The sequence below is a fragment of the Canis lupus genome, chromosome 11 (genome assembly GCF_048164855.1).
Source record: "Canis lupus baileyi chromosome 11, mCanLup2.hap1, whole genome shotgun sequence".
Classification (NCBI taxonomy): Eukaryota; Metazoa; Chordata; class Mammalia; order Carnivora; family Canidae; genus Canis; species Canis lupus.
Window position 1 is genome coordinate 40,829,142 of NC_132848.1, and position 20,890 is coordinate 40,850,031.

The 20,890-nt window shown below is 45.9% G+C and overlaps 1 protein-coding gene and 1 long non-coding RNA gene across 4 annotated transcripts in view; one reads left to right on the forward strand and one right to left on the reverse strand.

Moving 5' to 3' along the window:
* The window catches only part of TGFBRAP1 (transforming growth factor beta receptor associated protein 1), a 62,769-nt gene that overhangs the window by 13,550 nt on the left and 28,329 nt on the right, over window positions 1–20,890 (forward strand). For all 3 annotated transcript variants that reach the window (XM_072844376.1, XM_072844378.1, XM_072844377.1), the window contains exons 2-3: window positions 9,297–9,996; window positions 19,169–19,363. In XM_072844376.1, coding sequence (XP_072700477.1) covers window positions 9,309–9,996; window positions 19,169–19,363 — 883 coding nt within the window. In that variant the 5' untranslated portion in view covers window positions 9,297–9,308. The remainder of the gene's footprint in view (window positions 1–9,296; window positions 9,997–19,168; window positions 19,364–20,890) is intronic.
* On the reverse strand, window positions 18,164–19,340 carry LOC140643044 (uncharacterized). The gene is made up of 2 exons (XR_012039431.1): window positions 19,147–19,340; window positions 18,164–18,325 (listed from the first exon to the last, which is right to left on the reverse strand). It is a non-coding gene; the product is annotated as an uncharacterized lncRNA (long non-coding RNA).

Consider the following 20,890-nt stretch of genomic DNA (forward strand, 5'->3'; position numbering starts at 1 on the left):
TGCAGCTAGGTCTTCCAGGAGTATGTTGAATAAAAGTGATGAGAGCGAACATCCTTGTTTTGTTCCTGTCTTAGAGGAAAAGCTTTTAAGTTTTCAGCTTTGAGTATGATGTCAGCTGTGGGGATGATACCATTTTATACATATTTCAAAGAAGTATGAGATTTTTAGTTGTTCTTCATCCTCATTAATGTTTAGCATTGCCATTAACATTTAATCCTTTTCATTGTAACCATTCTAAGAGATGTGAAATGTTATTTCGTTATGGCTTAAAATAAATTTCTCTTATGACTAATGATGGTGAACATCTCTTTTCATGTTCTTATTGGTCACTAATATACCCTCTTTTTTTTTTCAAGTTTATTTATTTTAAGTAATCTCTACACCCAACATGGGGTTTGAACTCAACCCCAAGAATAAGAGTCACTCACATGCTCCTCCAAGTGAGCCAGCCAGGAGCCTCTTGTATACCTTCCTTTTTCGCATATTTAAAAAAAAATAAGTTCGTCTTTTTATTATTAGTTTGTAGAAGTTTTTATGGATTCTACATATGAGCCCTTTGCTGGATATATAATACTGCAAATTTTTCTCCCAGTCTGAGGCTTCCATGTTCACTTCCCTAACGATGCCTTTCAGTGGACACAGTTTTTAATTTTTATAAAATCCAGTTTATCAACTTTTTATGGTTAGTGCTTTCTGTATCCTAGGAAATCTTTATATACCTCAAGGTCTCAAAGATATTCTTCGATATTTTCTTCTAGAAACCTAATAGTTTTGGCCTTTGCTTTTAAAATAATTTGATTCATCTCAAATTAATTTCTGTATATGGTGTGAGGCAGAAATGTTTAAAGTAAATTTTTCCCCTCATTAGGTTATCCAGTTGTTTCAGTACCATTTATCCATGACTTTTGGTATTTGGTATTGGCACTTTTGTGAAAAACCAATTTCATGCATATGTGTAGGTCTGATTTGATCTTCTGTTCCATGGACCTGTTTGTCTTTCGTGTTATCTTAATTATTGCAATTTTATAGCAGTTTCTGAAATCAGTTAATGTATGTTCTTCATGTTTGTTTTTCATTTTCAGGATGGTTTTGACGATATAGGTACTTTAATTGCCATTTCAATTTTTAAAACCAGCTTGTCAATTTTTGCAGGAAAATCTGGGATTATAATTTAGTCTTTCTTAATGCTGAACAGTAAGATTTTGTGTTTTTTTTCCATAAAGATCTACATCTTTGTTAGATAATTCCTTCATAATTAATTTTTTAATACTGTTGAAATATCTTTTTTTAAAGATTAAAGTGTCTGTGGATGAAAATGCAGATTACTTTAATATGTTGATTTTTAAAATTAAACAATATTTCTAAAATTTTAGTAATTCTAGTAGTTTATTTGTGAATTTCCATGTAAACAGTAATAGTAACTGTAAATAATTAGTTTTATGTTTCTGTTTTCAGTTTCATAACTGTTCTTTATTTTTTTTTTAATTTTTTATTTATTTATAATAGTCACAGAGAGAGAGAGAGAGACAGAGACACAGGCAGAGGGAGAAGCAGGCTCCATGTACCGGGAGCCTGATGTGGGATTCGATCCCGGGTCTCCAGGATCGCGCCCTGGGCCAAAGGCAGGCGCCAAACCGCTGCGCCACCCAGGGATCCCCTCATAACTGTTCTTTAGCTGGCAGAAACTTCCAATATGATGTTGGATAGAGATGGTGCTTAGTGTGCTGGGGCTTCCATAACAGAGTGCCATAAACTGGGTAGCTTAAACAATATAAATTTAAAAAATAAATAAACACCAAAAATGTATTGCCTTATGGTTCTGGAGCATAGAAGTCTGAGGACAGGGTGTCAGCAGGACAAAGTTAGCTTCTCTTGAGGGACACTCTGTTGCAGTCCTCTTGGCCAGCCTTCCGGTAGCCTCATGCATTCCTTGGCTGGTAGATGGCCGTCTCCCGGTCTTTGCACTATGTGTGTCTGTCTTGTCTCCAGATCTCTCCCGTTGTATAATGACACCTGTCATATGGGGTTAGGGCTCACCCTAATGACCTCATCTTAAGTTGATCATCTTCAGTGACCCTGTTTCCACATAAGATCCTATTTGCAAGTAGTAGGGAGTTAGGACTTTAACATATTTGGGGGGACATAATCTACCCATAACAGATGGCAATAGTCTTGTTCCTTGTTTTACGCTTTTTCTCTTTTATTTTGTAAATGTGATAAACCAACAGATTTTATTACCTTAAGCCAATATCACATGCCAGCTTATTCATACTGTGTGTGTGTGTGTGTGTGTGTGTGTGTGTGTTCAGGGTGCTAATATTTAATACTTTTCCATGTGATTTATAAGTAAGAATGATTAGGATTTTCTTTTTTCCTATATCATTATTGGGTTTGGATATTAAAGTTATATTTTATACTGGCTTTATAAAAGGAAGTGGGATATGTGCCCCCTCCTCTTTTTTTTTTTTTTTTTAATTCTCCGGAAGCTTTATTATTTAGACTTGGTACTATCTGATTCCTGAATGTTTGGTAGAACTTGATAGGAGAGCCATGTGGACATGGTGCTTGTTTTCTGGGACAGTGTCCATGAAAGCAGAGTATAGGGCAGTCCTGGTGGCCCAGCGGTTTAGCACCGCCTTCAGCCCAGGGCCTGATCCTGGAGACCCGGGATTGAGTCCCACATCGGGCTCCTGGTGCATGGAGCCTGCTTCTCCCTCTGCCTGTGTCTCTGCCTCTCTCTCTCTCTCTCTCTCTCTCTCTCTCTCTCTCTCTCTGCCTCTCATGAATAAATAAATAAAATTAAAAAAAAAAGAAAAGAAAAGAAAGCAGAATATAGCCAGTGCCCTTGCATTGCTTATAAATTCATCTGAATCTGCTCTCTCCTGGGCCTGTAGAAGCCTATATAACTGTTGTTACAGATCTTAAGTCAAGAACATGGAAAAACATTTTTGAAGCTTATGGGTAACCTAAGAATCTCCACTGCCCAGCTCGGGATATAGCGGAAAGAATGAAATCGTCATACTTGAGTTGAGATTTAAGAAACATAAAGAATCTGAGGGAAGATGCTAAGCAACAAGAGCCTTTCACAGTGGCTACGGGTGTGAACTAGAAGATAATGTTTCTGTGTACACCTGCAAAAGAAAATTAATATTTTTCCATTAGCATTTTCAAAGATGCTCACTTAGATTCTAATGTTACCAGCAGGGTGTGTAGGCTCTCAATGTGGTGGAAAGTCATTACTAATATTTTAACTTTGGTCCTTAGTACATATTGTTTTACATACTTGCTTATTTTTCTAGTCCTTTTTCCTTAATGTGTTTGGGATACTCTTGGGAAATGGAGCAGTGGGTTTTTTTTTTTTTTCACACTTAAAAGTGTTTATTGTGTTTGTAGTGTTATTCTTATTTGAACTACTGTCTGTGAGTGTACTAATATTTTTCAGTCTCTTTCCCTCACTAGCTCTGAATTTTGCAGTTTTGAGAAATATATTAAAATGTTGCTCTTTCAAATGATAGCCATGCTTTTAAGGTGATATTCTATCAAAAAGTTAGTCTAAATTTCAGATCAATTTGAGATCACAATATGAATTGTACATCTTAGAGAAAGTTTCAGTTTTGTTACCATGTTGAAACCTCTCTGACTTCAGACCCCCAGTAACTTGGACTTAATGATAATACAGAGTGGTTTGGCCTACAGTTTACCTTTTTATGATTCATACTGTCTCAGAGTGGGTTTATCCTATGAATTAGATCATGGAGAAAATCTCCCTGCTGCTTGAAGGAGTAAACCACTTTTAGGTACCAGAATGTTATTGCGTCAGCTTTCTGTTACCCTTGTGTGATCCTGATTTAGCAACTGTAAAGTTTATAACACATTGCTGATAATTGGGAGGCTGTATTATCTATCCCCTAGTTCCAAGTTTGTGCCCTAGACAACATCTCCCCAGTATCCCCACCCCCAGCCTCTGCTAAGCACCATTTAACTCTATTTGTATGAGTTTGACTCTTTTAGGTACCACATATAATTGAGATCGTGCAGTGTTTGTCTTCCTGTGTCTGAATGATCTCGCTTAGCATAATGCCCTCCAGACCCATCCATGTTGTCACAAATGGCAGCATTTCTTTCTTTCAGCTGAATAATATTCCATTGCCTATACACACACACACCTTTACCCATTTCTCAGTTGAAAGGCTCTCCTGGCCTGTGAGGGAAAAATTCAAAATCCCTGGATAGCCTAATGGGGTTCCTTTGAAGGTCACAATGTTTCTTCCCCTGGCTGCTTTTAGAATTCTTTCTTTATCCTTGATTTCTGACAGTTTGATGATAATGCGTCTTTTTTGCATTGAGATAATAGGGTGACCTGTTGGCTCAGTAACCTTGGATGTCCATTTCCCTCCCCAGGTTTGGGACACTCTCAGCTATTATTTCTGTAAATAATTTTCTGCCCCATTCTCTCTTCTGAAAACTGCAGGTGTTCCAGCATCTGTTCTTTTGGTGGAATCCTGTTGATCTCTCTCCGGCTTCCTTCACTCTTTATTCCCTTCTCCTCATCCTCCTCCAATCTCTAACCACTTCTGTCCTCCATACACTTTACCCTACTGCAGATGCCCTATTGCATTTTTCATTTTACTCATTGAGTTCTTCAGCCTCAGAATTTCCATTGGGGTCTTTTTTTTTTATGATTTCTTTTTCTTTAGTAAAATCTCGTTTGGATCATGTAATTTTTTTCAAAGCTTCACTGAACTGGCTGAGTTTTCTTGTAGCTCAGAGTTTCTTCAGAGCAGCTACTTTGAATTTCTTAATCAGCTAGATCACAAATTTCATGCCTTTGAATTCAGTTTTGGAGGAGTTACTTCTGTCTTTGTGATGGCACGTGTTCTTGGTTTATCATGTTCCTTGTGGCTGTGCGTTGCCGCACTCCTATTTATGGTAGGGGACACCTCCCTCAATCCCTGCAAGTTGCCTTGAGAGAGGGTGTTTGAGCTGAGAACCAGTGGGGGCCAGTGGGGGCGGTAGAGGTAGGAGGGGATCAGTGGGGGCCGGTGGGGGTGGTAGAGGTAGGAGGGAAGGAAAGGGTAGATGGGGGTAGGAGGGGGTGAGTGGGAGTAGGTGTGGGTAGGTGGAGGTTGGTGGGGGTAGGAGGGGGTAGGTGGGAGTTGATGGAGGTAGGAGGGAAGGAGGGGATAGATGGGGGTAGGAGGTGGTGAGTGGGAGTAGGAGGGAGTAGGTGGGGGTCGGTGGGGGTAGGAGGGGGTAGGTGGGGGTTGATGGAGGTAGGAGAGAAGGAGGGGGTAGATGGGGGTAGGAAGGGGTGAGTGGGAGTAGGAGGGGGTAGGTGGGGGTAGGTGGAAGTCGGTGGGAGTAGAAAGGGGTAGGTGGGGGTTGGTGGAGGTAGGTGGGGGTAGCTGGGCGCTTGTGGGGATAGGAGGGGGCAGATGGGGGGGCGTTGGGGGTAGGGGGGCTGCAGGGGGGGGGAGCGGGGGGGGGGGCGGGTAGGCTGGTTGGTGCTTGGTCCTGGACCCGGCAGCTCTGCTCCCTTGCTCCTCCTGGTGGCGGGTTTCTTAAATGACGACGTCTTCTCTGGTTCCTGGACTCCTGTGGCTGCTGGAAGGCCGGCCTCTGTTTTCCTGAAGGTGGCTCTGAGGCTCCTCTGGTTTCTCCCTCCCTGCACACTGTGGCCTGCTGTCCTGGCTCTCTCTGCAGGGAAGCGTGCTGGGGCAGCTGCACCCTGGGAGGAGGTGTGGGTCCATTGGGGGTGCCTGGAGCACACCGGTGAGGTCCCCAGCTGGGGTGCTCCCACAGCTCCTGGTTGACTTCCTGCTACACACAACCCCCTTAAGGCCGTTTGCATTTCTCATGGGCCTCTCTCCCAGTCTTCTCTCCCCAGGCAGGGACATCCAGCCTCAGTACTGTGGTTCCTCCTGGAGAGCCATGGGATTGTGCAGACGCCTCCCACACAGCTGGGGTAGCCGCACTCCTGCCCTGCTGTCCCCCATCTTCCCCTGTCTTCCCCCGTCCTTCCCTGTCCTCCTCCGTCTTCCCCCTGTCCTCTCCTGTCCTCCCTCATCCTCCCCGTCCTCCTCCGCCCTCTCTCTGTCCTCCCCATCCTCTCCCTGTCCTCCCCCTGTCCTCTCCCATCCTCCCCATGTCCTCTCCCTGTCCTCCCCATCCTCCCCCTGTCCTCCCTCTGTCCTCCCTCGTCCTCCCCTATCCTCCCTCGTCTTCCCCATCTTCCCCCATCCTCTCCATCCTCCTCCATACTCTCCTGTCCTTCCTCATCCTCCCCCTGTTCTCCTTCATCTTCCCCCATCCTCCCCCGTCCTCCCCCATCCTCCTCATTCTCCCTCATCTCCCCCCTCTCCCCGTCCTCTCCCCGTTCTTCTCCATCCTCTTCCCATCTTCCCATCCGCCCTCTGCTGCAGGGGCTGTACCCGCCCCCAGATGAGCCCCCCACCCCCCCGCAGTGCTTCCTTGCAGGCCCAGCCCGGGAAGGTTTCTCTTCAGGCTGCCCCTGCTGTGACCAGACCTGGATTGTCTTGTTTTCTGGTTCTGTGGGCTCCAGTGGCCCGCTGGGACCGCCCCCTTGGGATGACTGGACACTCCTGTCTCCTGTGTGCTCCCGCCCAGGTCAGCGCCCCGCAGGTTCTCTGCAGCCTCAGCAGGGGTTTGGGGGGTGGCTCCGGGCTCCACAGCAGGGGCCTGTGTGCCTGTTGCTGGACCTGCCCATGGGTGAGGCCCCTTGGGGCCCAGATCCCGACCCCCCGCCGGGGCTCAGTGTGTGGGTGGATGTCTAACTTGTTGTGAAGAGGGTGGAGAGAAGGAGCAACATCTTAGCTGCTGTGAGGCTGACGTGGTGCTGCTTATAAACTACATTGAACTTTTGTTTTTAAGTCCTGTCCTGGGGAACTTGAGCAAGACTGGGGTCGCCTTGCTTACCATGTAGTGAAACAGTGTTGCACGTCTTCTTAAATACTCATCCTGTCACTGTTTAATAAACCAGTTGCTTTTCTTACAGCCCTAGCTCTCCCCTCTCTCCTTCTCCCTCCATCCAGGATTTAGACTAAATATGGGTGTTTTCTGTATTTTCACCACGAACATGTCTAGTTTATCTCTTGTGCGACAGGAAGACCCTACACCTTGGGAGAGTGACGTAGGGGAGTTCACTGGCGAGGGCCCGAAGCCTGTACCTCTGTGCCTTCTGCAGAGGGAAGGGTACGCTTCACACCCCAATCGCAGCCTCGCTCTCCGGAGCTCCTGAAGGGCAGCCTGTACTGTACTGATCAAGCGGGGAAGGCAGTAGTGTTTCGTGATACCTTGCTTTAAGGCACTTAGGATGTCTTAGACATAGGACATTTCAATACCTGTGTTTAACTCATTGGCATTTAAGTGGAAAATAAAAAAGTATTGTCTAAGTTGGGTTTTGTGGTTCTATGCGGTCATGACAAATAGACGGTCGTCTTTCCAAACGGCTGGTGTCAGACACCAAAGCTTTTCTCCCAACGTCGGGCTTTCCCTGGGACCCTCAAGTTCCCGCGGTCCCACATAGATGGACACGGTTCCTTCTCTGTGGTGCCTTAGTTCTGAGCCTCACACCAGACTTTCTTGCTCCTTCCTGTAGTCTCTGTGAAGAGGAGCTCACATAAGTGAGTCTGACGATGCCTGGGCCAGGGGAGAGCGTGTGCGAGCCCGTGTCTGGCTCACGGTTCAGTCTGCCCTTCAGTGGCAACACGGTGGATGCAGCCTCCTCGGCTAAGGGCAGAAGACAGCGTTATTTCATCCCCCAGTGCTCAGCTGGGGAAATGAAGACTGAAAGTAGGCTGGGGCTTTGAGAGGAATATATCCAAGATTAGATCAGGTTTATCAGGTAGTCACCACGGGCCAGATATTAAGCATTTCATGTGAGCTGACGTACTTATTCCTCAAGGCAATGTTATGAAGTAGGTGCCATGATTCTGTTCACTTTGCAGATGAGGAAACTGAGGCACAGAGGAGTTGAGTGACTTTCCCAAGGTCACAGAGTTTATAAGTGCTGGGAAGGAACTCCGATGGTGTCCGGCAGAAGTACCTCATCCCCAGACCTGATACCCTCCTTCCTGGGGATTTTATTGACTCAGGGAAGGAGACTGATGTTTTCCTCATGTAGGTGTGGCTGCCCCAATAGGCAGGGGGAGATAAGAAGTTACAAAATTCTATATTCTCTCTTGAATATTTCCAAGAGGTCTTCTACCCTTGGCTAGAGTGCCTCAAAGGATTAAGGAATTTAGTCTCTCTTGAGGCCACCCTGCTTCTGGACAGCCTGAAGTGATGAAGAGTCCATCTGGCCTTCCCTGACTTCTGTCTGACTTCTGCAGACCTCTTTGGGGCTCCATTTCTCCCTCCTGTGTGGGTGGGTTAGGGAGCCTATGTGGATTGCCTTCCTGCAGGCTGGGACATCATGGAAAGGCCATCTTGCTCGTTTCTGCTGCCTCTGACTTTGTCGAGTGTGAAACCAGAGTCCTCAGAGGAGGACTTCAGAGGAGGAGGTAGGAAGGTAAGGGCCCCAGGTTGGGGCAGTCGGCCTCCCAGTGGAGGTCATCCATTAACTGATGTGTCAGTGACCTTCTCCTAAGTGCACCGGACACCTCAGCTCCTTACCTGACAGATGTAGAGATCTGAGGCACGTCTTTACCATGAACACATTTACTTGGAGAGCCAAGTATGATGCTGGAAGGAACACAGGGTTCAAGGTGTGGTCCCTGCCTCAGTGTTCGTGACAAGATCCAGGGGTAATACTTAACCACCTGATGCAGTCGTGACCCACTTCACTTAAATGCTAAGTCAGGTGGCCAGAGAAGCTCAGGGAAAGATCAGGGGGGATCATTTTTGCCTTTTTCCATAACATTTCTGTTCTGTCGTCTCTGGGTGAATATGCGTGGTTGTCTTCTGCTAACAGGTACGTCTCCCAAGAACAACCTGAGAAGGCTCCGTGTAAATCTCAGCTCTGTTAAGAACGGGCAAGTTGGCCCTAATTAAAAGTGCATGCCAAATAAATAAACAAACAAACAAATAAATAAATAAATAAATAAAAGCGTGTGTCTATGCTATCCTGGGGTGTAGTGGGGGGGGTCTTCCATTTGCCTGGTGGAAGGAGACCCAGAGGGAGAGCTTTTCTTCCCCGTACTATTTCCTAACAGGGTCGAATGGTTTCCCTCCACTGAAATCATAACTGAGGAATTGGGCATATCCACTGAGACCCGACGTGGTCCTGCTTTGTGGTTGGCTACCCTGCATTAACCTTCCTGTCCCCATCCCCACAGATCACCGCAGACATGATGAGCACCAAGGCCTTCACGCTGGTCTCCGCCGTGGAGTGGGAGCTGCTGGCGGGCGACAAGGAGCGGGTGCACATCGAGTGCGTGGAGTGCTGCGGAAAGAACCTGTACGTGGGCACTGGGGACTGCGTGGTTTACCACTTCCTGTTAGAGGAGCGGGCGCTGCCCACGGGGACGGCCACATTCTCTGCCACCAAGCAGCTGCACCGACACCTGGGCTTCCGGAAGCCCGTGAGCGAGCTGCGAGCGGCCTCGGCCCTCAACAGGCTGCTGGTGCTGTGTGACAACTCCATCACCCTGCTCAACATGATGAGCCTGGAGCCCGTCCCCTCAGGGGCACGCATCAAAGGGGCCGTGGCGTTGGCCTTGAACGAGAACCCCGTGAGCGGGGACCCATTCTGCGTGGAAGTCTGCATCATCTCGGTCAAGCGCCGGACCATCCAGCTGTTCCTGGTGTACGAGGACCGGGTTCAGATTGTCAGGGAGGTGTCGACGCCGGAGCAGCCGCTGGCTGTGGCCGTGGACGGCCACTTCCTGTGCCTGGCTCTGACCACGCAGTACATCATCCTCAACTACAACACGGGCTTCTCCCAGGACCTGTTTCCTTACTGCAGCGAGGAGAAGCGGCCCATCGTCAAGAGGATCGGGAGACAGGAGTTCCTCCTGGCGGGCCCCGGAGGACTGGGTGAGCCTCCGCCGGCCCCTGCCTCCCGTCGGTCCATTCCCTCGGCCTGGCCTCCGGGAACCCATGCCCGGACCCGACAGGGAGGATGTAGCTGTGAAAGGAGATCCCCGGGAAGGGCATCCGCCAGCGCCGAGGCTGGGTGGCACGGTGGCCGCAGAGGGCCTTGCTGGCATTGGCCCATGTCCCCTGGCTCACCCCGCAGCTGTAGGGCTGGCGCAGCAAACGCAGGGCGGCTTCGGGCTGCGCTAAAGAGGAACCCCAAGGTAGCTCTGGGCAGACAATTCCTTCAAGTAAATAACAGCAAAATAAAAAAGTCCTGTAGGACTTCCTTGGAAGATTTTCTCATGTGGGTGGGCTGGTCAGTTGATTGTTTTTAGCCTCCACTGTCAGTCCCAGTGGAGATCCTGAGACGTCTTTTCTGGGCCGGAGACGTCAGTGTTCTGGCCATAATAGTACCCACTGCGGTTCCATCCCACCGTGCTTTCTTGCCACCAGCCTCCTGAAAGGCCTTTCTTTGGCTCTGTCATCCCGCCTTGCGAATTCTCTGTGCCACCTTCTTGAAATTAAGACTCAGAGCTGCTCGTGGTGGGCAACTTGTACTTTCTTGCGGTTGCCGATGGCTCAGTTTAGGGCTCGCGTGTATCTGTGACCTGTGGGTGCTGGGGAGGGTGAGTCCTCACCGCCGGTACTCCTTAACCGTGGTCTGTGTGTAGGCATCTCATCTCAGAGTGATGGGTACAAACATATTTTCTGGTAATAACATAAGTTGAAGTCATGAACTAGTTGGTGTACACTTAGTGGTTTTTACATTTTTTTAAAGATTTTATTTATTTGACAGAGAGCACAAGCAGAGGGGAGCAGCAGAGGGAGGGGGAGAAGCAGGCTTCCTGCTGAGCAGGGAACCTGATGTGGGGCTCAATCCCAGGACCCTGGGATCATGACCTGAACTGAAGGCAGATGTTTAACCCACTGAGCCACCCAGGCATCCTGGTTTTCACTTTTTAAAATTGATTTTAATTTTCAGAGCAATTTTGGGTTCATAGCACGGTTGAGCAGGAAGTCCAGAGTTCCCCTACACCCACTGTCCCCAAACACACGCATGTCCTCCTGCACTAACCATATCCCCCCACCCCCACCCCAGAGTGGCACATTCATGATAATGACTGAATCAACGTTGATATGTTACAGTCACCCAAGGTCTGTGGTTTCCGTCAGGGTCACTCATAGAGTTGTACATTCTGTGGGTCTGGACAAATGTATGATGACGTGTATCTATCATTGTGCCATAGAGAGTATGTTCACTGCCTTTATTTTTTATTTATTTTTTTTTGTTTTTATAAGTATTTTTTTTTAATTTATTTATTCAGAGAGAGAGAGAGACTGAGAGGCAGAGACACAGGCAGAGGGAGAAGCAGGCTCCATGCAGGGAGCCCGACGCGGGACTTGATCCTGGGTCTCCAGGATCAGACCCTGGGCTGCAGGCGGCGCTAAACCGCTGCGCCACCGGAGGTGCCCTGTTCACTGCCTTTAAAATCGTCCATGTTCCTCTGTTCATCCCCTGCACCTCAACCTGTGGCAACTGCTGATCTTTCCAGATTGTCTTGTCGTAGGCTACCTTTTCGCACTGACGGCTTTCACCTAGTAACATGCATTTAAGGTTCCTCTACACCTCTTCGTGGCTTGATAGCTCAGATTTTTACCTTTGGGGGAAAAAAAAATTCTTTATTTCAACTGCTTTTTTTCTTTAGCAAAAATTCACAATTTTAATGAAAAGCTTGTCTTATGGAAAACATACATGTATATAGTAAAGAGAACATTCTAATGAACTCAAATGTATCTATCACTCAATTCCAGGCGTAACTAGTTCCTCGCCAGTTGTTTGATTTATCATTTATCACAGCATCATGGACATCATAGTACTTTTTCTATAAACTAATTGTTCAGTATGTAGTTCTAAGTTCCTTAAAATGAAAAAAAGAAAACCACAATACCATTGCTTTCCTAAAAAAAAAAAAACCTTAACAGTGATTCCTTAATATCATCAAATATCAAGGCATGTTGTATTTCTCCTATTATTACACGTATACAGAGAGATGTATGCAAATGCCTATCCATATACATTTATGTCTAAGGATTTGTATATTTATTTTCCAATTTGTTTGAGTCAGTTCCCAACTGCCTGTACATTGCAGTTGATGGATCTGTTAAGCTTCTCTGGGTCAGTAAATCCTCTTAAGGTTCCTTCTCCTTCTCTTTTTATTTTTCCCTAATGTTTTGTTGAAGGGGTTTGACCATTTCACCTATAGCTTCCCACGGCCTGAATTTTGATTATTATATCCCCTTTTATTGTTTACTGTGTCAGGCTGACCTTTATGATTCCTGCCAACTGGTAATTAGGATGCCAGGTTTGTCAGATTCCTTTAAAAAAAAAAAAGATTTTATATATTTATTCATAGACACAGAGAGGCAGAGACACAGGCAGAGGGAGAAGCAGGCTCCATGCAGGGAGCCCGACGTGGGACTCGATCCGGGATCTCCAGGATCACACCCCATGCTGCAGGCGGCGCCAAACCGCTGCGCCACTGGGACTGCCCTTTTTTTTTTTTTTTTTTTTTTAAAGATTTGATTCATTTATTCATGAGAAACACAGAGAAGAGGCAGAGACACAAGCAGAGGGAGAAGCAGGCTCCATCCAGGGAACCTGATGCGGGAATCGATCCAGAACTCTAGGATCATGCCCTGAGTCAAAGGCAGACGCTCAACCACTGAGCCACCCAGGGATCCCGGTTTGTCAGATTCTAATGTAGGGTTTGTGAGGGTTTTGTTTTGTTTTGTTTTTGCTTATTTTGAGGAGAGACAATTCCTCATAGGCGGTGGAGGACTTCCACTGAGGTTGTGTAATTTCTTTTTCTCTCTCTGTGATGTCAATAGCCACTGATGAGTGATACGTGATGCGTGGACCCTTTGAATCATGGGGGGCTGCCAAATGGCAGCATTCTGTTTCTGTCCTTTCCTCCTTCGTACATTAACTGGACTGCTTCAGTGAAGAGAAACTTATACTTTATTTCATTGCTTCCCAGTACATTGTATAAGAAAGGCAGAACAAGAGGGTTTTCAATAAGGTGATTCCTCTGTCTTCCGAAAGTGATAGTTTTTTAGAAACTATCATTTACACATCATGGATGCAGACATATATGGTGTGTTTCCATCTATTTGTGCTGGGGGTGGGGAGGGGAGTTAATCCAGGTTGACTGCCAAGCCCCTTTCACATGACCCTGGGACGTTGATGGCCTTCTGGCGTGACAAGGTGTTCTAGGCTCATCTTGTGCATTTCCTGCCCTTGATCTGGTTGCAGCTGTTTCTCTAAGGACCCCTGATGTTTAGAGACCACAGTTGGGTGCTAGAGCTGCTTGCTGTCCATTGTTTTTAGGCCTCTTCAGGGACAGAGTTGGGAAGGATGCGTTTCTGTAAAGGTAAAATCCGTCGTGAGGTCATACAGATGGAACCAATTCAGGGCTGCAGGGCATTGACCTCATCTGTCTCTGTGCTCGTATCTGCTTTCAGCTGCATGGCAAGTCTTCGTAAACCACTACGTAGTTGTTCCTTTGGTGAATCCCACAGTACGCAGAACGATGCTATCACCATCATTCCCACAACGTAATGACTGAAGAGAGTTTGGTTGTTTAGAGTTCTTTTTGTCTTTAAGGCAGGGTGTGGACGTAAAACCCATCAGGGATGTACAGTCACGTTGCTGTGTCTTAAAGTCACTTGGAAGAGTTCCCCTCTGTCTGGTTATGCCACCACCCAGGTATGCAGTTCATTTATTTTATTTTACTTCTGATTTTTAGGGATGGCTTTATTTAATTTTGTATTTTTACTATGTAAACATTTACAAGGCTCCAAGTTAGGCAAGCTCCAGCAAGGTATACTCAGAGAGCTGGTATCCTGTCTCCTTCACTTATTCTCTTCTTCCCCCATAGGCAACCTCTATTTTTATGGTTTATCCTTTCATTTTTTAATAAAAAATACAAATAAATATGTAGATATTTACATCTCTTTCTCAGTGCCTCTTTTTTTTTTTTAATTAACAGTGTATTATGGTGATCCCTTTACAATATAATCCAAAGATATTTCTTATTTCATAGCTGCATGCTACTCTGTTGTGTGGAGTCACCATGGTTATCTCAATCAGGCCCCTATTGGTGGTCATGTGAGTTTTTTTCTAGTATTAACAGGGATTTTGTATGTGTGTGTGTGTTTTCCTGGTGCATCCATGGGAAAGCCTTCTGTAGGTGGGATTGTTGAGTCAAAGTACAAACGCATGTGAATTTTGCTAGGTATTGCCATATTCTTTTGATAGAAGTTGTATGTTTTCTGTTTTCCCCAGCAACATAGGACAATGCTATCCAAACTCCCATGTTGTTCCCAGTCCCATACATGAGAAATGGTATCAGTGTAGTTAGTTGCATTTCTCCTGTCATGAACAAGAGTAAACATTTTTAAAAATGATTTATTCATTTATTTGGGGGGGCATAGAGGGAGAGAGAATCTTATGCAGACTCCTCTTGGAGCCCAATTTGGGCTCAGTCTCACAACCCCGAGATCACGACCTGAGTGGAAAATGAGCCAGTACCTTACTATTTCAGTTATAAAGGCTTTATAGTGAAAACATTTTACTCCAGTATCACTTGTATGCTCTCTTATACTTTACTCGTATACAGATTCTGTATGCAGCATAGTAGTCACCAGCATTATTACATGGGACGCTCAGGCAATGAGGCATCTGCCTTTGGCTCGGATCATAATCCCAGGGTCCTGGGATGGAGCCCCCTGCCCAATGTTGCTCAGCCGGCAATCTGCTTCTCCCTCTGCACCTCTGCCTCCCCCTGTTCTTTCTCTCTCTCTCTCTCTCTCTCTCTCTCATTCTTTCAAATAAGTAAAATCTTTATAAAAATATAGAACTAAGTTCAAATAAATTATTGTCAGGAATGCAAATGTACCTTTAAACATATGAAAGCTCTATATTTTCATTCTGCTCCTGTTTCTCTCTGAAGATTATACACACTCAGTCCCATGTCATGAGAAACCACTCTTAGCTTTTTGCCTGAGCTTGAATTTTCCTATTCTCAGCAATACTTTGTTGAAATTTTCATAACGTGATGGAGTCTTGTGACTTTAAACTCTATCCTTTGATAATTACTTCTTGAGAAATGCAGATAATTCAGCTTTTCCTGACTCACACAGCCCCCTGGCCCTCTCCCCGGCTCCTAGTTCAGATAAGGAGACCTCTAATCTTTAAAGGGTGCCTGATTGAAAATAATGCTTTTTAAGGATGTACCATTTACATATTTATTACATTTGCACGTTGACAGCACTTTACTGGACAATATAGAAACAATAGTTTGTCACTTGCTCAGCAGACATATAATTAATTTGTGGGTGTTAATAACAGTTACCTCCTGTTCCTAAGTGGTTCTGTGGCCCCTTCTACTGCCTGCCCTGGGCCTATCAGCTGGCAGTTACTGCTCCGCTCTTTTATTCCAGTGTCATCTTCTGCTTTCTGGGTGTATAGAAGCCTTAGTTCTTGACCTCTGGTTTCTGCTTATTTTACTATGAGAACATTCATGTCAGGCCCTCTGCACTGTACACTTCCTGGCCCACATGCTACCCAGCCTTGAGTGGGGGAAATGCGGTCACCTGGATTTAATTCCAGGATGAGACTGGACAACATCTTACCATCCATGTCCCCATGAGAGTGAGCTATCCACTCTCACATGGTTACTTGACCCAAAGTGTCACAGCATCTTCTGCCTTAATGTGTGCTTGTCCTCCCAGGGCTTTACGATTGCCAACTGCCTGGGTGAGTGGCATGTAGGCACCTGTCCCCTCAGCTTCTTTTTAGCTGGCTGGCTCTAAACGCACAGGACATTTAGTGCTAACAGAATTTCCTCCAAAGCTAAGCCCTCATTCCACATTCTTGATACTTCTCAAAACTCTAGCCCTCGGTTTCTCTCCAGCAGTTCTTAATGCTGTCTGAATACTTTGGTGATGCAGTTGGCAGGCTAGTTCAGGTTGTGCTTATGTCCTCATCCTCTCTGTTACCGTAAAACACTGGAAATGCCACACCTGGGGCCTTCAGCCCCTTGCGCTGTCCAGCCGCCGGTATCGTTCCGTCTTGCCTTCCAGCTCTGAGTCATGTGGTTGGACTTTTCCGTGTTTTCTTTGAACTCCTGACTTCATACCTGCTTTGGAAAGAGACGGGAACAAAGGCCCTGCCAGCCTCAGGAGCAGTTCTCGGTTGCGCTTACAGACACCCTGTATTGTGCTGTGCCTTTGGTGTGCTACATGGAACAACCTGCCCCTTTCTGGAAGCATGCCACCACCACCCCACGAGAAAGCCCTGGAATGCCAGACTCCCCTCTCCTGGAAGTCTGTGACATCCATTTCTGGGAAGTGCAAACACTGCCTCTTGACCAGCCCTGCATCCTACTCCCTGTTCTGTGTTAGACTCCCTGAGGGGCTGTTAATCCTGAGGCTAACAGCTGTGTGGTGGCCCTTGATTTACCCCCTCTCCCACTCCCACTGAGTCAGCTGCCAGGCTCCTGGCTTCACCCCCCCGGAAGTTCAACCCCCACCCCCCACCCCACCCCTGCTGCTCTGCTCCAGCCCTGGCCTGGCCAGGGCCTCCCCTTGTGTGGCCCCTGGCACACAGCCTCCACACTTGTGGCAGGCGGGCCTTCGGACACACCTGTGAGCTGTCACAGACACAGGCGGCACTCCTTAGCCTGACTAGAGGCCAGTGCTCCCTGTTCCAGCGCCAACTTGACTTTCTGACGGGTTTTGCCCTGTTCAGGGACACATGCCCTCCCCACTGCTGTGCCCTCCCTGGGCCCTCTTCCTTGTGCCAGCTGGAGGCTGATCACTCAGCTCTGTCTGGGCTTGACCTCCATCAGAGCTGCCATCAGCACTCCAACAGCATTTTACACCTTTCTGTGCCCTGGTCTTTATCTCTCAAGTGGTCATTATTTACGTATTTCCTTTAACCCCTTCACCACTCATGAACTGTTGAATCCTTGGTCTGTCTCTTGGTCATTAACTCCGAGCTCCACACAGCGAATGTTCACTGAACTGAAATCACTGCCCAGTGTGCTCATTTGTAGTAGTTCCTTTTGTCTGTACTCATTTAATAGGTGAGCTAGCTTTCTCTCCTGTTCGTGGTGCGTTCACCCAGGACCACATATTCTTTTAGTGTATTATACTCAGTTTTACACTGTTACTAAAAATATCACTGTGATCATCCTTGTACTTGCCAGCTGGCAAGTAGAATCAATTGAAGAGGGTAAATTTATGTTCAGTTTTGGTAGATAACACCCAAATTATTCTTCAAAGAGTGTTTCCTTACGCGATACTGATATTTAGAATTATCGATCTATCATCTTTGGCCAATCATTGGATAAAAGTTGTGGTTTTTACTGGGCCTATTTTTTCATTTAAATTTATGCCCTTGGTTACTAATGAATATGAGAATCTTCAGGGATTTATTAGCTATTTGCACTTTGCCTTTTGTGAATTACTAATTTATAGCCCCTCTCTCTGTGTTGTTAGTCTTTTTCCTAATGATTTTTGGAGACTTTGAAGGGTCAATGAGAAATACTTATGATGAGAATGGTTTGTGTTAGGTAATTGTGACTCCTTAGGGGACACATGCGTGTGCACACACGCATATGAGCACGCACACACACACACACACACTCTCTGGGCTTATTGTTCTTTTTTTTTTTTTTTTTTTTTTGATTCAAGGTAGCTAACATATAGTATAGTATTGGTTTCAGGAGTAGAATTTAGTGATCGTCACTTGCATATAACACCCACTGCTCATTCCAACAAGTGCCCTCCTTAATGTCCATTACCCATTTGGCCCATCCACTCCCCCCAGCTCACTTCGAGCAACCCTCAGATTGAGAGTTCCAGTTGTTTCTCACATGCTGAGAGCCCGTATGTGAAGTGTTAAGCAGGACCTAACAGTGTTCTGAGCACAGGGCTGTTCTTCAGGGGGGCTTGAGTGTGTTACATTAAGAGCAGGGCATGTACACGTGTGTGAGGTCCCTGTAATACCCAGTTTCAGAAACAGCCTGATTTAGAGGAAAAGAGCTCTATTTACAAATGATTGATTGCAGCATATTTCATCTTTATAACTACAGAAAATTTAGGCAGGTTGATGATTTCATGGGTTTAGGAATTTTGCTCATGATATAGTTGAGATACGTTCCCTTGTTTTAATCTTGAAGTTCTCTCCTTGTCTCTGTCTCCCCGCTCCGCATTCTGCATCCTATGTGGTAAAAAAAAAAAAAAAAAAAACATTTATTGCAGTAATAGCTGATGGTTTGCAGGCAATAGCCTGCTGTTTTTTTAAAGGTGTTTTAAGTCAACTAGTTTGAAAACCAAGTTAAAATGGATTGACTTTGTGACTATCTTAATTTTGGTAAACCCCAGTATCTGTGGACTATATGTAGCTCATTGGGAAATGGCTAGTTTGGTACTTTATGCATGTGACAGATAAGCTGTCATTTGGTATGGATATTATTGACAAACACTCAACAGCAGTGTGTCTTGAAGGGCTAAACTGGTTCTATGCCTGCATTATAGAGTTCCCATGTCCAATATTAGACTTCAGTTCTGAGCAGGGACAGTTCCCGATAGGATGCTTTGTGAAGTGTCTGGTACATAGTAGGAGCTCAGTAAATGTTTGAGGGAATGTATTCAATATCCATTCAACAAGGAAGAGCCGTAAGTTAGAGACACTAACCAGTTGCAGGACTGGATATGAGAGACAGCTGGCAAAGCTGCTTCAGTTGTTTGGAAATCATTTTTTTCCCCACAGGTGAGGACATGTGCTTTATAAACCTTTGGGGGGGTACATGTAAATCTTTTTTGTAAGCTCATTTATACTTGGAAGTAAATGAAAGGTACACATTCGGGGGGGGGGGGAATAGTTCTTTTCACAAAAAAATTAAGTCATGGAAGGTTCTCCACACCTGCAGCATAATAAATTATCTTTCCAATCTTGAAATATAAGGAAGAAGGGGGTGGTATTCTGTATCCAGACACATCTACAGTAAGGAAAAGTGCCATGGTCCTTTGGGGGCCCACCTAACGCTTCCTATTTTTGCAGGCATGTTTGCCACAGTTGCTGGCATATCTCAGCGAGCCCCCGTGCACTGGTCGGAGAATGTGATTGGGGCGGCCATTTGCTTTCCATACGTCATAGCGCTCGATGATGAGTTCATCACAGTGCACAGCATGTTGGATCAGCAGCAGAAGCAGACCCTGCCCTTTAAGGAAGGCCACATTCTACAGGACTTTGAAGGTACCTCTTTGACAAGAATCTTAATGAAACTTAGTTCTCAACCCTTTTGTGACGTTTCTTCAGTAAATGTTATTAAGGCCCCTTTCAGAGCTGGACCTCATGCTAAACTTAGAAGCTACATGGGTGATGGTGATACGGAGTCTGTGCTGCAGGGGCTCCAAGGTTAAAGGGGAAATAGACATTTGGACAGATAACTAGCAGTTTAGGAGCTTGATAGGCATGAAACAAGGCCAGTGAGGAGAGTGGGGGGCGGGAGGGGGGAATGTTTCCTGGAAATATTGCAGAGGGCTTCCTGAAGGAGATGGTATTGAGCCAAACCTTGAAGGATGTGTAGGAGTCAACCCAACAGATTTGGTGTGAAAGAACCTCAGGTAGAGAGAAAGGTACTTGCAGATTTGCACAAGAGGGAGCCCTGACACTAGGAGGGCCAGGCTGGTATGAGCTGAGGCTGCAAGAGACCAGGGCCTCCAGGAGTAACCTCCCCTTGTGTGCAGTGGTGAGCCAGGCAAGGGGTTTCTTTTACTTTCTTAAAGTTTATTACGAACATTTTCAAACGTACTGAAAAGTCGAAAGAAAAACAAAATGAAGCACCATATACCATTCACCTTGGCTCAGCACTTGTAAACATTTCACTGAGCCATTCAAAAGTAAGTAAAAGACATCATGACATTTAATCTGAAATACTGCAACATGCATCTCCTAAGAGTTAGAGCATTTTCCTATATAACCACAAAGCCCTTTCACCCCTTAGAAAATCAACTCTAATATCCTGTCCGTGTTCAGATTTCCCCAGTTGTCCCAAGAAGGTCTTTTATGCTATTTTCTTCCAACCGGGAATTGATCTAGATTTACACGTTGTATTTGCCATTTAAGGATTTTAGCTCACCAAACATCCCCCTTCCTGTTATAGATGCAAGGGATATAAACTTACTGAGACTCTTGGCCCCCACACTAAGCATGTCACATTCCAGTTGGGGTCCCAACACACATATCAGAAGCACATGTCTTGTAACAATATCATAGTGCCACAGACATTGAGTGGTAGAGGTGGGCACAGGGTCATGAGCACATAGAGACTGCCAACATAATACCCCCCTGCCCCCCAGGTGCAGACAAGGAAGAGGGACACCAGTGCAGAGAAGGGACAGGATCTCATCTGAGTATGAAAAAAATTACTTCGCTTGTGATATAGAAGGCAGATAATGTGGACAAGAGAGCAGAATAGGAAGACCAAAAAGAAGATGTACAGGCAAGGAGAGAAGAGGCCTGTTAGACCAGACAGTGGGCTGGAGTGAAACAATGGGTTCCCAGGAGAGAAGAGCAGAGGAGTGGGAAGGCTTGGCTGGCACTGAGTCATCTTTCAGACAGGAAGGAAAGATCATCCCATTGCTTCCTATGCACAGTAATAGTTTGCTTAAAGAATGTCTCCAGAGGGGAGCAGAACTCAAAGCTTTGTAGCAGGAGCGTCTTGGATTGCAGCTCCAGTTCTGTGGGCTATCGACACGGGGTCTCATAAGTAACATGAGG